The sequence below is a fragment of the Parambassis ranga genome, chromosome 16 (assembly GCF_900634625.1).
Source record: "Parambassis ranga chromosome 16, fParRan2.1, whole genome shotgun sequence".
Classification (NCBI taxonomy): Eukaryota; Metazoa; Chordata; class Actinopteri; family Ambassidae; genus Parambassis; species Parambassis ranga.
Window position 1 is genome coordinate 6,464,242 of NC_041036.1, and position 16,191 is coordinate 6,480,432.

Consider the following 16,191-nt stretch of genomic DNA (forward strand, 5'->3'; position numbering starts at 1 on the left):
ATGCATGTATGTGCATGTTGCCTGTATGATGGTGCTGAACTGTACATGTAATCGCAGTACTGATGCTGCAGTGGGTGCTTGACAGAGCAATCAACGATAACCATGAAAATAAATGTTGGCACAGTTATTAAAAATGTGGCTCACTGTTTATTGTTTGAAATTAAATTGCATTTCTAAGAGAAAAAAGCCTAAAAAGTATAATTATCATTCATATTCTCATACATATACTGTAAAATATCTAAATGATGTTTTCAAATTTCAGCAAATTATTAATTCTGAACTGATAATACACTACAAAAAGATGGAAAGAAAAAAGAAAAACACTCACTCTGTCACACTGCAGGGTGAAAAATTTTCTCATAGCAACAGAAAAAATACAAAGAAAACAAAATCCGGAAAATGGCTGCTACCTCTACAGAGTGAAATATGCATTCTGAATTATTACTACTCAGAAAATTAAATGCATCTTTTGAACATGGAGTTTGTGTGTTCATTCTCTTGACTTGCATGGCATTAATCGTGCGATGTCTTGGTGCTTGTGCAGATTGTGTGTTATCTCACTCAGCAACAAATCCTCCTTCCTTCACTGTCACTTTAAATAAGTGATGTTTAACCTGAGTTTAGCATAGCCCCAGAGAGTAAGAAGGAAGCGATGTATAAATGCTGGGTGAAACTAAAAGGGACAGAAGAGGCAAACTTTAACATAACTAAACAAGTGAACTGAAATTGAATGACTAACCTTCCAGTAACTCTTCCCTCTTCCTCTACCCTTCCAGGACTATATTATGAGGAGCTCCATCTAGATATACCACCATCTCTTCCTCCTGTTGCCCTGCCTGCTGTGCCTCCCTCTCATCTGCCCCTGCCTCCCTATACACGCCTCCCTCCACCTGTAAGGTGCAGTCGTCCAGCTCGGTCACAATGTAGTGCGTGCCCTCGTCATTGACAATGACCTGGGTTAGGCCTTCTTTCATCATCTGGGATGCGGCGAGCTGCAACACTTCCTGCATGTCCTTCTGACTGCTCTCTTGAATGACCTGCACCTCCTCCTCCTCCTGTTTCACCTCTGGCTGCTCTGCACTCTGCACAGCTTCTGCTATCTCAGGGGTCAAGACTTGGTGAACGACAGCTGCCTCTCCTTGTATTTCCTCCTGATGACCCATCTCGCTGACGGCGCTGAGCAGAGCGTCGAGAGCGGTGGACGACTCAGAAACAATGTGACTTTGTCCAGCAGCAGCTGTGACTGCTACACCTCCTCTAGCCACAGCCCGAAGCTCCTTTCTGGCCTCCCCCGACTCCAGAACGACGTACTGGGTGCTGCCTCCGGCCAAGTGGGCCCCTGCGGATGCCACCTCTCTGCCCGAGGCTATAACTTGTCCGTCTTCGGTGATGTGGAGCACCTCGGCCACCTGGCCGGCCATCGCCAGTGTCTGCAGTGTGGCAGCGGCTGACTCCTCCAGGGCCTGGTCGATGGCCACTTCCCCGTCACCATAGCCCTGGATGATGATGACCTGCTGGACAGGCTCATCATGGCTGGTTTCTTCAGATGGGCCCTTTCTGTGCACAGGGGAGCCTACTTCCTCTGCTTCCACAAATGTAGCTCCTTGGCCTTTCAGACGACACTCGAAGGATTTGGATACAATACCTGGGAAAGACAGTTCACATTACGTTTTGTCCAATAGAAAACACACATTTGCTAGAAAACTAAAGTCATCAAAGGATGCAGGTATACAGAGATTTAAACAAGAAGCTAGATGGGATCTAGTCACAAAACACAGAAGAAAAGTATTTAAAACGAGATAGATGAGATTACTTCCTAAAGTATCTATACCACATATGGCAATGCATAGTAATTTTTTCTCTTGATGTTCTCTGGAGCCACAGCTGTTGAACTTGCTATGTGTATAAGTCCATCACTGTGAGAAAAAAGAGGGAAAAAAACTACATGGAAAGCTAAGTTGACATAAAAGGTGATGTAACACTTCAAATATTTGTGTCACTTAATGCATGAAAGGAGACAGAATATGGAGATATTCGACTGGCGGAAGAGTGTGGTGAGATACGGCTGGTGCTAATTGAGCCACACTGTGCCCTCTCAGATCACAGGTTGCCATGGCGTTTCCAAGGTGATAGGAACAGTGTTAGAAATGCCATTGTTTAAACAGCGCCTGGCTCAGACACTTGTAGGCTAATCTATGCAGAAAAATGGGAATTTGAGACAGTGAAGAGGGGGACTCTGTTCACACCTATGCTGCCGAGCGTCGATTAACTTATTGGGGGAGTAAATGAAAAAACACACATTTTTGACACTAGAAGTGGATATTGACCCTAATTTGCAATGTTTTAGTCACACATAAAGGTTTGCACGATTGTCAGCAGATTCCCATCACCCCATGCTCATTAAACTCTTTAGATTATTAAATCCCTTTTCAAAACTCGAACTTTTCAGTGAAATTAAACTTTTATTTTTGGCGTGGTTCCTGAAAAGTTGACATTTTTAGAGGTACAAGGTTTTACATCCAAGGGTAGCGACAGGATCACATAGATCTCACAGTACATACAGGAACAAACTCATCAATCATTGATATTCCTATCTTCCTCTGACATTTAATGTCCTGCACTCACAAGGTTGACAATGTGATCAGAAAGTCAGAGTTGTTCTGCAAACAGTCTCTGACCTGACTGTGCCCTGTCCTCTTCCAGTGTGAACAGGCACAGAGGTGTATTGGGCTTTTAACTCTCGGACTTAGAAAGCAGGCAGTGGCCCAAAGTTCTTTGCTGACAGTAATCCTGTAGATTTAAATTTAAAAATTCAAACTTTACAACCATCAAGGAAACGGAGAGCACTTTATGTGTTATGAGTGCATCCAACACCTGAGTGAAGTATTAGGATAAAAGAGCAGATCATAGTGTGAAGAAGCACACCTATTAGTGGCAGCAAATAAAGTGAAAGGTGTTGAATGCAGCAGCCAACTTCAAAACTTAAAGCATTAAAAAGCTTTTTTTCTGGCAACACATGCTTCCACTGACACTTCCTGTTGGATTTAGGCTTTGAAGGAATACATTCTTTCACTGGTCACCTAAAGTAAGAGACATGCAAAACACTGTTTGTCTCTGTTTCTAATGTAACACACTGTCCAGTGCTCATGTTCACACTTTAAATCACCAGAAACTGCCACTATACTTACAGTGAGAAGATGACAACTTGTTGCTGCTCTAGCATGTTACCTCTTTTAATGACACACAGGCATACACCTGCATCTGTCAGGTATACTTTGAGGTGTGTGATTTGTTTGATTTGTGCAGCTGTGGTTGGGATACATTGAACATTTATTTCTATGTGGCCAATTATACGCTGCAATTTCACAAATGAGTTGCTCTACTCCCTGCTTTTGAACATCAAAAAGTACTTGTCAATGTCTATTCTTAAACTATTTTCTCTTCTCTCATGTTTGTCCATTTATCTCTGCATCTATCTGGTATGCATTTATTGAAGGGGAAACTATTGGAAGACGTATTGTGGCACTGCAGTACACAAGCAACAAGTCTGTGCAGCAAATATCAATTCACTCCACTGTTTGTATCTCAAGTGACAAGCAGTGTAGTTAGTGTGTGGAGGGAGTCAGCACTGTTGAAGGCAGACAGAAGAAGTTGGCATTTTGAGCAGCAGAGGTTACCTATTTACACAGAGCTAGAGGGCTGATGCTAACTGCCTACGCCAAAACGCTGCGAGCTGAGAGGTCGACTGGAGAGGACAATAACTCAATGGCTGTGCAGTTTCTACTGCATTACCATAAAACCTGTTTGTAAGCGTGTCTGTGTTTTTTAGAGGGAAAAGGCATGTTAGTGCGAGAACTCCCGACAGTGTGTGCATGTGCACTAAAGCCCTGTTTTTGTGCCAAATATTTATTAATGCATGTATGTATTTAAAAGAAATCACATGCAGGATGTATGAGTCGGTATGTGGGCGGGAGGTTTCAGGTCAGGCCTTGCCAGTGCGCCTATGTACAACAAACGTGCTCCCGTGTGCTCGCATATGTGACTGTTTCATAGTGTGCGGCGTAGTGCTGTGGGGGTGGTGGTAAGGCTACGCGTTGCTAGTGTGTGTGTGTGTGTCACATTAGCCATGGGGTGCTGTCGGCAGGGCCCAGCGACAGCCTGCTGAGGTTTATGGAGTGTCACTCAGTCGCTGCGGCCGTGAATCAAGTTAATGTTGCAGATCCCATCTCTTCAGTTGTCCTGCGCTCCCAGTGGAAGAACAACATTTGAACAGCGTGATTTGGCCCCGGCGAGAGGCTGATGCCTGTTTAATATGTGTTTTGAGTGTTCTGACTGACTGATTCCTTTAACAGGAAGTAGCAGAGAGGATGAGAGAGAGCGATAGAGAGACAGAGAGGCAGGCTGCTTTATTGGCTGTGATCTGAAACAAGATGGAGGCTCCCTGAGAGGAATAAAACAACAGGAGGAAGAAAAAGGTGCAGATACAGACAGTGATTTTGATAACTAAATGACAGAAAGAAAGATCTTGGGAACAATTTTATTGTAAATCGCAATCAATAAATGATAATCAATGTGTACAAAATTCATCCTATGATGTTGATGTTGATAAAATTTCAGCAAAACTGTTTCAAACCTGTGTGTGTGTGTGTGAAAAACTGTACACTTTAAGAGCAAGAAGTGGAAAGAACAACAACGACCAAAATCTTGGTCTTGCAGTTAAAGAAAAGAACATTTGGTGAATACAATTTTTTTTTTCTTTTTAAAAACCAGCTCTAAATAAAGTCAAACTGGTAAAAAAGCATCTCAAACAACCTGATTATTATTGGTGTGTACAGCTAAGAAACAATGTTAGAGCTGAAGTCTGAACACTGCATGGGGAGTGAGAGCAATTCTGCCCTCCAAATGGGATAACTTCTAATGAATGAAATGTTACTGCTATTAAACTAAACCTAATTTTCCTGGCAGCTCCTCTGGAACCCCTTTAAGGACCCTTAGGTGATCCCTGAACCGCAGTTTGATAACCATTTGTGTGATGTGACTCCGTGCCTTACACGGGAGCTGCTGTGTTGCAGCATCAGGTCAGTGTGGGCGCTTCCTTGCTCAGTGTATGGTACAGATGCAATTATTGATCAATGGATCAATGGGCTGACCAGTGGCAGGGGCCCGGGGCCTCTAAGTGGCATTACTTCAGCTCAGAGAGGCCGCCAGGGGAGCGGTCAGACAGCACTTACCAGCAGTTAGAGAAATTAACCTTAACACCGAGACACCAGCACACACATAATCAATTACACTGGCTGTAACACAGGTCAGCCTGCTGCAAATATAAGCCCACTTGCACATGCACATGTAATCAGGCGAGAGCACACATACTGGTGAGGATGTTGCAGTGGTTGTAATCTTTAGTTTAACCCTAACCTTAACCTATATGCACCCCCCATGGTGAATCCTGACTGGATCTCACAAGTATAGAGGCACATGCAGAGAAAGACAAAGAAATCAGCGAGTGAGTAGACACTACAGCAAGCCAAGTCAATTATACTGTATCAAAGTATAACAGAAGAGAGAGGAAAAGCATGCTCACCAAATCAATTATAAGGTCAATGGCAGGACCATGAAAAAGCCAGAGCTTATGATCAATTCTGCACAAAACCCTTTACAATCCTTTTACCAGCCGATTACCTTCAATTATAGATATGAAGCCAGCGCCTTAAAAGAGCATGATGGAGACCCCTAAACCTGACACACATATGGCTGTTATTTGTGGGAGAATTTTTACAGACGAGATGGTGTGTATGTCTGTGTGTGTGTATCAGAGGCTTTTGAAGGTGACACTGCTAAGTAGATAAAGTGTCAGTTCTGGGTGTATCCAGGTCACCAGGGAAGGCCTGCGTATAAGGGGGTGTTCAGTGTGTCAGCATGTGTGTGTGTGCTGCTAGGTGCATGCATTTATGTAGCTTTTTTTTCATTATTATTTCGTATTGTTTCAATAATTGCATGTACATATATAATTACACACACATACATTCACATGCATGGGCATGGCCATACATGTACATACTATTATACAAAAGTGCATGTTTTCATTCACTTTTCTGTGTATTTCTGGACCTTCTCAGACTGCACTGTGTACATGATGACCTTACCTGCCTCTGCCCACCCCCTGGGAGGTAAGTAAAAGTAAAAGCTGCATGTGTTTCCTATGCGAGTATGTGTATGGACAGATGTGTGTATGTGCACAAACTAGCAGGTCAGCTGAGGTCCACCTAGTGATGGCTCTACTTTGTCTGGTAGGGACAGCTGCTACTGTCACCTTTACAAACGCCATGAATCAACGCCACGAAGGACAGGCCGGCCGAACAAAAAACAACCAATTATACAGCCGCCAGATTGACACAGGGTGGACAGGGCAGAGAGAGAGATGGAGACGCTCTGAACACACCCCAAGGACGAATAAACAGAAGAGAATGAGGGCACAGACTGACAGAGGGCCCTCTGGGCTGCAACACCGATACGGTGACTCTGAGAGCCAATATTAATCTATCAGCGACTGCAGAGGGAAGTTAAAGAAAGCATTGAGTACTTTTGAAATAATCTGCAAAACTGTGACATAAATGAATGCCTGTGTTGGTATTCTCTTTGGGCAATTGATGTTACGCGCTGTTTGCTCTATCATAAGTCTCTTAAAAAGGCTGTCATAGCAAAAAAAAAAAAAATCTCTGGCCCACAGAAGTTATGTTTTATGTCTTTGGCAGTGAAGTGTTCTCTGTAGCGGGTTCCTGGTTCCTGTGAAAGGCTGAGTGTTTTCTATGGTTTATAGTCTCTTTACTTTCTTCATTTTAAATTTTCCCCAATTGAGAGAAGTGTTTGGATCTGGCAGGAAAGCTGTAATCCTCAATCGGTACATCGTTTTCTTTCATGTTTCTCTCATTGTCTCGTCATTTTGTGTAATGGAAGCCATGCAAAACATAAAGTGCGGCATTACTTAACGGTTCCATGTATAAGAACATGAAGAGTTTACATTTTCTGGTCAATTTTTATTGCCAACATGTGAACTTGAAATGAGACCTATCTGTAACAGCCTATGGACTGTGCAGTTTTTCTATGAAAGTGACATTTATGCTCCTCTCGAATGAATTGTCTCACTGTGCTACATTTTACGTGTAAGTGTGCAAAAGTACAGAATCCACACTAAAAAAAAAACAAAACAATATTAATCATTTTGTTATTTGCTGGTGTGACAGCAAACAACAACATGATAAAAACAGCAGTTCAGACAGAAATTTTCATTAATTCATAACCTCGACAGCCTTATTCCATAAAATACAATCGTCTGACGGCTGAAGTGGAAGAGGCTCAGGAGGTGAGAAGTGCAAACACACACACATACATACAAATACACACACATAGTGGAGTATTACTGGTCAGAGGGAACACGGGTCAGTGTCCTGCTCTCAGCTGTTTTTCTGCTGACAGAGGATGACCCAGTGTGAGTCTAATCTGGTCCACACTAACTCTATCTACCTCATGTCCCCCAGGTCTGTGCCCTCAGAGAGAAAGACAGAATGAGACAGAGGGAAAGAAAGGTGAAAGGTGAAGAGGAAAAAAAAATATCATTGAGGAAGCCGTCTTGACTGCATCGTTACCTTCATCTTCAACAACGGTGCGTCTTTTGTGGTAATTACCTAAATTGCATCAGTAAATACATGATGTTTTGAATACATACAGCTTCAGAGACATCTTATATGCTACTGCTTTAACAATATTTGGATTCTAGATTTGGGTAAATTATTAAAATCACATGTTGACATGAGGAGCACATTTAGGTAATAGATAACATATGAACACTGATGAAATCAAAGAGCACAATAAAACCCATATAGTCTCAGGGAGTAATAAATAAGCCAATTGTCTCAGTTAATGGACAACCTGAGCAGACAGCTATCATTAGGTGTTAACTAAGCTGCACCAACCTCTTCCAGTTGGAGGTGATGTTCAAATGAAATAAAGACTTTGTTAGCCAGTACAGTTAGTGCAGTATGTACTGGCATGCAGTAGGAAGTGTAATATGGCAAGACTGGAAAGTCCCTCTCCAAGATCAATGGTGCACCTTGCATCACAAGGGCAAGTACAGGCCCACGTCATCTACCACAACTCACAGGCTGCCGAGAATTCATCTGGTTGGCTATGGATAAAAAGAGCGAACGTGTGGGACGTTGCTACAACCACACAAAGTGAGGCCTGATCAGCCTCAGCAGGGCTGCCAGTGAGAGGGCGTCTGATGCTGAAAGGCCTGAAACACCTGATGACTGCAGGTTACATCACTGATTATGTGTCATAGAAAAGCTAGAAAAGCATCAGAAGATGCATCATTTCAACTTTAAAAATGACTAACCAGATATGACTAATGCATTACTTTTTGTTGGACGGCTGGTTATTTCCCTGATGCTGTAAATCACATCTATTTGCACTCTACTGATGAAGGTCAGAAATGATCATAGTGTGATGGCCAGATGCGTGTGAAGAAAAAAAAAGGAAACGGAATAGAGCGAGGAGGCGTGTAAGAGCCTCATCCAAGAATCCAAGAGAGGAGGTTGACATATGAAACAATAACAAAGATCATAACACTCTTCTTTCCCATGTTCCCCCTCCTTCCTCCCCTCTCTTACTCTACCCATTAGACCTTCTTTCTACTTCTCTGTCCTGTTTCCTTCTTCCTCCTCTCTCTTGTCTTTCTCTCAAAAGCTCTGGAGGTGGACCTTTGATTGCTTCTTTAATTAGCAATGTCAGACGGCTCCGTGGATTTACTGGGGATGTCGAACTTCTGCAGATAATTGCATGCCTTTTCTCTCTACATCCCTCCCTCTCTTCCTCCATCCACCCCCCCCAATCTATCCCTCTCACTCACTCTCCCATGATTTAATGATTAATTATGGATGTGAGTTTGAGAATAAAAGCTTTTTCACTAATCAAAATTAAATTTCCCCCCATTCTGGTAATTACAGTGTGAAGATGATGTTGCTGATGTCTTTTTGTTGCCAAGGCCTGGCCCGCGCAGTGATCTGAGGTCCGTCAAGGCGGATGAAATGAATAATCGCAACATAATGGCTTGCTTCAGAATTTCTAAAAACTGGGTGGAGAAATGAAGTCACAGTGGTCTCCGATGGATTGCAGGAGAAAGGGAATAAACAAAGACTAAAGACAAAGAGACAGGCGCAGACAGAATATCTCAGTGCAGACGGCTGGAGTAGCAAACAAAGAAAGGCCTAAATCTTCAAGTTTGATGACAACCATCAGTCATGGAGGTTTTCTTTGTCTAACGCTTTCTAAAGTATGTGTAGTAGCCTTTTAAGATTGCAAAAGACAATAATTTACTTTACTAAACCCTCAAGCTTTTTCTTAATTAATAAAATCAATTAAAAAGTCTGGAAACTGAGAAAATGTCAATCATATTTCACTGCTGGAGGTCTGATCAAAAACGACTTCTACTCAAAGACTCATGGACCTTTATCTGTTTGTAACTGCTGATTACAGTAAATTGAACATCTTCAATTTAGGGTTGCTGTAAAATAAACATCTGACTAAGGCTTTGCACTTTGTTTTGCAGGACCTACATTCTATTATCAGTTAATCATTTTAAGATTAACTGATAATGACTTCAGTCTTCTTTAGGACTGCATGAAGGCATTCACAATACACCACAGTCAGGGCCACCTAACTAGTCTGACACCTTGGTTAGGTTTAGAAAAATATTATAAAGGTTTGGTTTTTAAATACTGATTCAAAGGCAGAGTTTTCCTATATGCCATAATCTTAACCCACATTTTATTGGCTATCATCATCACAAGATGCCCCTAAAAAGCAGATTTTACATTTATTTTACATGAATGCATACCTAAATAAAGTTAAATGAGTAGAGCTCAGCCTAGGTCTAGTATCAAAAATACTGGATCTGGCAATATGCATAACACTATGAAAGACATCCAACCTGGTAATCTGAAATAAGGGTGAGTTATGACTACAGATTTATGAGCAAATCTTATAAGTATAGGGTATAGTCATGTTTGCTTGAAAACAGATTAGAGAATAGGAATAGTCATTTGGCTGGTGATCATCACTTAAAATAACAGTTGAGCCACCTTATATTATTTACCACAACATCACTGATGCCAGCTAAATCAAAGCCTGGCCATCCATACAGTATTCCGCATACAAAATATAGTGTGACGAGTCCCTATTGTTCCCCCTTGAATGACTCACACTAGTACACAACGCACACTCACACTCACACAGGTCTGTTTAGCTTAGTCTCCGATCCTCCCTGCCATATTTACTGGGTATTTACCTAACAGAGGCATGCTGAAGATATTTATCGTCCTGATGGCTCTATATATAGGGCTGAGGAGCTCGGTGAGAGGAGAGGCAGGCGCAGTGGGAGGTTGCTTCTCTAATCTCCATCTCCAGGCTGACAGGCCTGAGAAGGCCTTAATGAATGGCTCTTTTCATCTGCACGCCTGTGTGTATGTGACAGTATAAATATTTAGCAATATTGGAGTCAGCTCGTGATTTTACACAGATGGAGTGATTGATGGCTCAGCCCCCTGACGCATGCCAAAGACCATCCTGGAGATGTTATATAAACCACCACAGCCTCGTTCTCTCTCCATCATCATCTCCATCTCACTCTCTCTCTATCTTTCACACTGCCTCCTCTGCTCTCCGCCTCCTTCCCAGCTTGTCTTCTCACTGTCGATCCGCCCTCTGTGGCTCTGCCAATTTGCTTCACTGTTGAATTTCTATCATACGGTGTGCTGTCTCTATGGATGTAAGACAGGCTAAATCAGAGGAAAACAACCTGACAGGGAGGAAGCTCTGAAAAGATTGACATTGACATGTTAAAGCTCTTTAGTTTTTTCAACTTCTGATTGAAATATTGTTCATAAAACTGAGTGCTCTTTAAACTTTGTTTTACAACTTTTTTTATGCACTTTGTGTGTGCAAAGTTTACGCAACAACACATGAACACTCTGTTGCCCCGCTCTGATTACTCAAGTATTTACATCGTTGGTCGGATGAACATGTGTGAGTGAAAGCTGTTTCCACATAAACACGAACATGCTGTACATATGTATGCACATACACATGGAAATACATGCACACGATGCTGTCATCTGTCAGAGAAAAGCCAGACCAGATCCACTGTGTGTCTGCAACACACACACTCTGCTGCCAATATGCTACTGGAACTCTGCAGAAATGTGTGTATTTGTGAGAGGGTGTGCATATGTTGTTTGGCTCAGCTATACTTGAATAGTTGTCATAGTGATTTAGAGCTGTAAAGAGTATTGTTGGATTATTGTATACACTAGTAAGGACTATGTGTGTATTGGTTTAAGGTAAGGTTAAGTATATACATAGACCTTCTGTGTAGCCACTGCATAGCCAATTACACTAAAATACAAGAACGAACTCCCTGAACAAATATATGAGGACTTTAAAGGGGGATGTTGAAGATGTATTAACCTTGTAATTGCCTTTGTAAAATATGCTCCCCTGGTAATGAAATTTCCTGCTTTAATTTGAAAAAATTGGGGAAATATCTCCCCCTTTTTTTACCATGTGTTTTCTCATTTAATTGCATTTAAAACTTCAATCTCACACACCCCCACCGCTTTTATGTGGGGAAGGACCAGTGCCGGATCGCCCCATCTATTAATCTAGCTGTCCTTTATCGGAATTAGCATTCAAATGTGATCGGTTCCACTGCGCCTTCGCCACCGCTCGCAATTCCAACAAAATCCACTCCTATGCAATAACTACAGTGCCCTTCAAGACCACTACCACCTCCCCTTCCTTTGAGAGGTATTGATTTTTATTTGTTCTGTAATGAGAACAATTAGTCTTTTTCCTGCCCTCCTTCATCTATCACCTCCTAGTTCCTGTGGCTCTGCCACCCAGCCGGCCTCTGTCTTTAAACCCAGCTGGAGGTCTGTTCACTGGGCAGAGGACACCGCAGTACCTCCTCTGAATGTGAAATACAACAACAGAGAGAGATAACAGAAGACATCTTGCTCTGTGGTGTAAAAAACTCAACATCAAGTATAGAATTAGTCTGAGGAAAGCTTGTGTTTCCATTTACTTTTAATATGACCCTTTCAGAGCAAACACCTCAGCAAGATGTAACATATTCATGACAACAAATATTACATAAGAATAAATGCACTATTAATCAGTGCTACAATAAAACTGAAATGAATTGCTTCCTATCTATCACACAGGATGTCTAATCCCTAATTTTAATAAAAGGCCTGTATCTAGGCTATCTACAAGCCTGACTCTAATTGATGTGGTGAGAAGAAATTACCACACTCCAAGTCCAGCGTGGCTGATGTTAACATGCATCATAAAATGTGAAAACATAATAAAACACTCACATCCATCCATTAAGAATGCTTTAATTTCCGCAGGGGCAGGCGAGTGGCAGGCAGGACTGAGCGACTAGCAGCGATCACGAGGGTTCGGCCTCTATAAACCACCTGATTGACAGGGTGATTTGTGACTGACTGGCAGGATAAGTGACTAGCTGCTTTCAACGTGTAGCAGTTTGTGCCTGTATACAAGAGTGTGTGTGTGTGTGCATAGGGTGACGTCAGGTCCTATTGCAGCCATGGCTGGTGAGGAATGAAGCATCTGAAAGAGTCCATTTCTCTTGCCGCGCCTGCCTGAGCCTTACTTACCCTAATGATGTATAATAGCCTGCAACTACACTTAACCTGAGCATTACTGTGGCAAAGACTGAGTGGAAGAGGCATATGTACGCACACACACAAAAAGGTCTTGTTTTTCTCAGGACGCTGTTTACCAAAGTCTGCGAGGGCAGGAAACAACCTGGCACGTTGAGAAATGAAAAGACTTACAACTCACACTTCATCAAATCAAATCAAATCCTAAGATGTTTATTAACATCGACAGCTGTATCCTCATTTTCTCTCTGATCCCTCACTTACACTTCACTCTGCTGCTGACTCATTCTGTAGCTATAAGCTAAATGATACAAGCAAGTTAGCCCGCTGCATCTGTTGTCTCTTAATTAAACTCATTTTCCTGGATCCCCATGTATGCTCATACATGCAATATGGAATGCCACCCTTTAACCCCTCTCGCATTCATTAGTGCAGACAAGAACACGCTCATCACTTACACACACACTTCCTAACTGACTGAATGAATGCATGTGCATGAATATGTGTGTGTGTGTGTATGCGCAAGACAGGTCGGAGACAGTGGAGAGACAGTAAATGACAGAGTCACGTGAGGCGGCTACTGTATGAAACCTCAGATCTAATCAATAGGAGTGAGGAGGACGCCAGGCGCCAGCCAGAGGGTCACCACTCATCACTCAGGTCAGCGGCAAACACACTCGTGCGTGCACATACACACACATAGAAGCATGCACGGGGGAGGGCACTGCACAGGGCACATTACCAGACAGGACTATGAGGCAGTAGAGGATGGGTCAGAGAGAGGTTGAAGCACATAGCAACAGAGTGGGAGCTGGATCGATGGGAGAGATTGAAGGAGCTCCGTAATACCAGAGGAGTCACGGATGTCCAGAAAACTGCTAAGCAGGGCTAGGACATAGGTCAGGAGGGTTAAAACAGCCTCACACTGCAGGGAGGAGGCATCGACAGGCCATAAATGAGGTGAGAGAACAGGGGAACTGACTGATTTTGATGGTCAATGTAGCTGAATGCAACTGTCGTCACATTAGAGAAAAGAGGATTCTGATCAAAATTACCATGTGGTGGCTGAAAATTAACAGGTTTACTAATATGACAAATATAGCAGGCTTTTAGCAACGTTTGCAACAAGAGACAGCCTGCTAAGCTGTGGGAGCTCAACTAAAAGTGGGGCAACAGAGGAGCGCACCAGAAAGTGTGTTCGTGTGTGGGCGCAATATGTGTGTGTGTGTGTGTGTGTGTCCCGGCTTTGCAGTAAAGAGACACCGATGGAGAGATGGACTAGGCCTGGTGGCATTTAGCCCTGTTCTATAATGACACTGAAAGCTGGGGAGGAGACACAGGCACTGTTATTGAATTATTGAAGGTGCACAGTGAGGTATAAATCTGCCATGGAGATGCCATACTGTTGTAACACACACACACATGCACGCGCTCCCGCACCAACACAGAGGCCACCGACACACAGCGAGGGTGGCGACGACTGCAGGCTTTGACTTGCTGACCTTGAGGTTGTTAAAACAAGCTCTCCGTCAGCTTTTCTGCAAAATATGTTTACCTCGTGAGAGAGAAGGGGAAGAGAGAGACAGAGGAAGTGAGAGAGAGAGGGAAAGAGAGTGAAAGCGTGTGTGCGGTGCTGACATTGCCGGAATAAACACAGCGACTCCATCAATTCTTCTGGATTGTGAGGCAAAATAAAAAAAAAAGAAGACACTGCAGAGGGAGACATAAAGTAACTACCAACCTGTAGTAACCAGCCAGCGTTTACTACACAGTATCATTATGACTCAAAGAGATTAAGGTCTTGAGACCACAAACAAACACTACAAACCTGTGAAACCAGAGCACACACACACACAGAGATTAAAAGGGAACTATTGTATATATATGTACCTGTAGCAAATGCAACCTGGAAAGTGTGCATCAACCACCAATTACTGATGTTTATCTCCTAAATAAAAAGAGACAGAGTATTGCTACATGCATGAAGACATCAGTATATGTGATAATTCCCTTTTCTTCCTTCCAGCAGAAAGATTTTCACAGTACGTGCCAACACATTTTTATTTCCATTATTATTTCTCTATCTCTGTACAGATAGGGAGCTAGTGTGTCCCAGCTCAGCTGCTTCCCACCTTCAACAAACGAATCAGAGGCTTCCTGAGGAATCACAGGTGTAATGTGTTGTATGTGTGCGCAAATGAATGTTGCAAATGTTTAAACGTGCATCTAGATATTCATGTATACATGTTTTTGCATGTATATGTATGTGTCGATGAGTGGGCACGCGCGTCCTACCTGAGCTATGTAGCCAAGGGGGGCACCTCTTCTTATTAACATCATCAGTCTGCATCATTACTAGGCTGCCTGGGTTGGGCAGCAGGTGCTATGAGAGTGCCAGGGTTACAAACGACCACAGGATTGCTCTTAGAACACACACACATACGCATACACACAGACACAACACACACAGACAGACTCAGAAGCCCCCCTTTCAAATCCCCAAAAGGGATGTGGGATGTCTGTGTCTATCTGTTATCCAGTGGGTTAGCACTCGGTGTCTGGCCAGGTTTTCACTGGGGGGGACGGACTCCATCCATTCTCCTGACAACAGGCCGGTGATACGCAGCAGAGGCTGGGAGAAACTCAGCTCAGAGCAGGGGAGGGTCCTCAATTCAACATAACACACACAGGATGTGTGCAACTAAGTGGAACATGCACACAACACACTACTAAAGAAAAAAAATAATGCTCAGGTGCAGGTGAAAAATAAACAAAAGGGTTAGATGGATATGTTTGGTTGAACCTGGGGTTGTAAAAAAAGAATGTTGTAGAATAACTACACATACTGGAGTTTGTTTACACACAGGGTTGACTATTGACCTTTTAAAGGGTCACTTCACCTAAATGATAACTTTTACTTTGCTCTAGTGGTGCAGTTCAGATTTTAAACACGAAGACATTTTTGCATTATTTTCAATCTATTGGAGGTAAGTGGAATTATTCAGCACCCATTCAAAAATTACAATTATCAAATCAATACCTGTATCTTTAAAAAATAAACAAAGCTTCTGTCCCAGCAGACTGTTCAATATTGTTACTGATCATTAACCGCGTGCTTGTGTTCAAGTTGCTGTTGTTATGACCCAAGCAGCATAGCATAGCATTTGTGAATTTTCACAAGGGAAGAATATAAACATGACATAAATACATGGGATACAAGTGCTCTAACCTTCAGGGATGGGTGCAGAAATGTTAAAAGAAAAATTGTAAAACTAGAAACTTAAATCTGTGTATCTATAGCATACCTCTGGAAAGTGAGATGAAAATGATTCTAATTACTAGATATACATACCTGTATTGATGCATTTCGGGTTACATATATGCATGTGTTGGTCTGCTGTATTCTATATCAGGTTTTTGAACAGTGTAACGAGTACACACCAAATATTAT

At 42.5% G+C, this 16,191-nt stretch overlaps 1 protein-coding gene across 2 annotated transcripts in view; it reads right to left on the reverse strand.

Moving 5' to 3' along the window:
- Positions 1-211: 211 nt before the first annotated feature.
- The window catches only part of znf407 (zinc finger protein 407), a 123,728-nt gene continuing 107,748 nt past the window's right edge, over positions 212-16,191 (reverse strand). For both annotated transcript variants that reach the window (XM_028426288.1, XM_028426289.1), the window contains one exon: positions 212-1,645. In XM_028426288.1, coding sequence (XP_028282089.1) covers positions 765-1,645 — 881 coding nt within the window. In that variant the 3' untranslated portion in view covers positions 212-764. The remainder of the gene's footprint in view (positions 1,646-16,191) is intronic.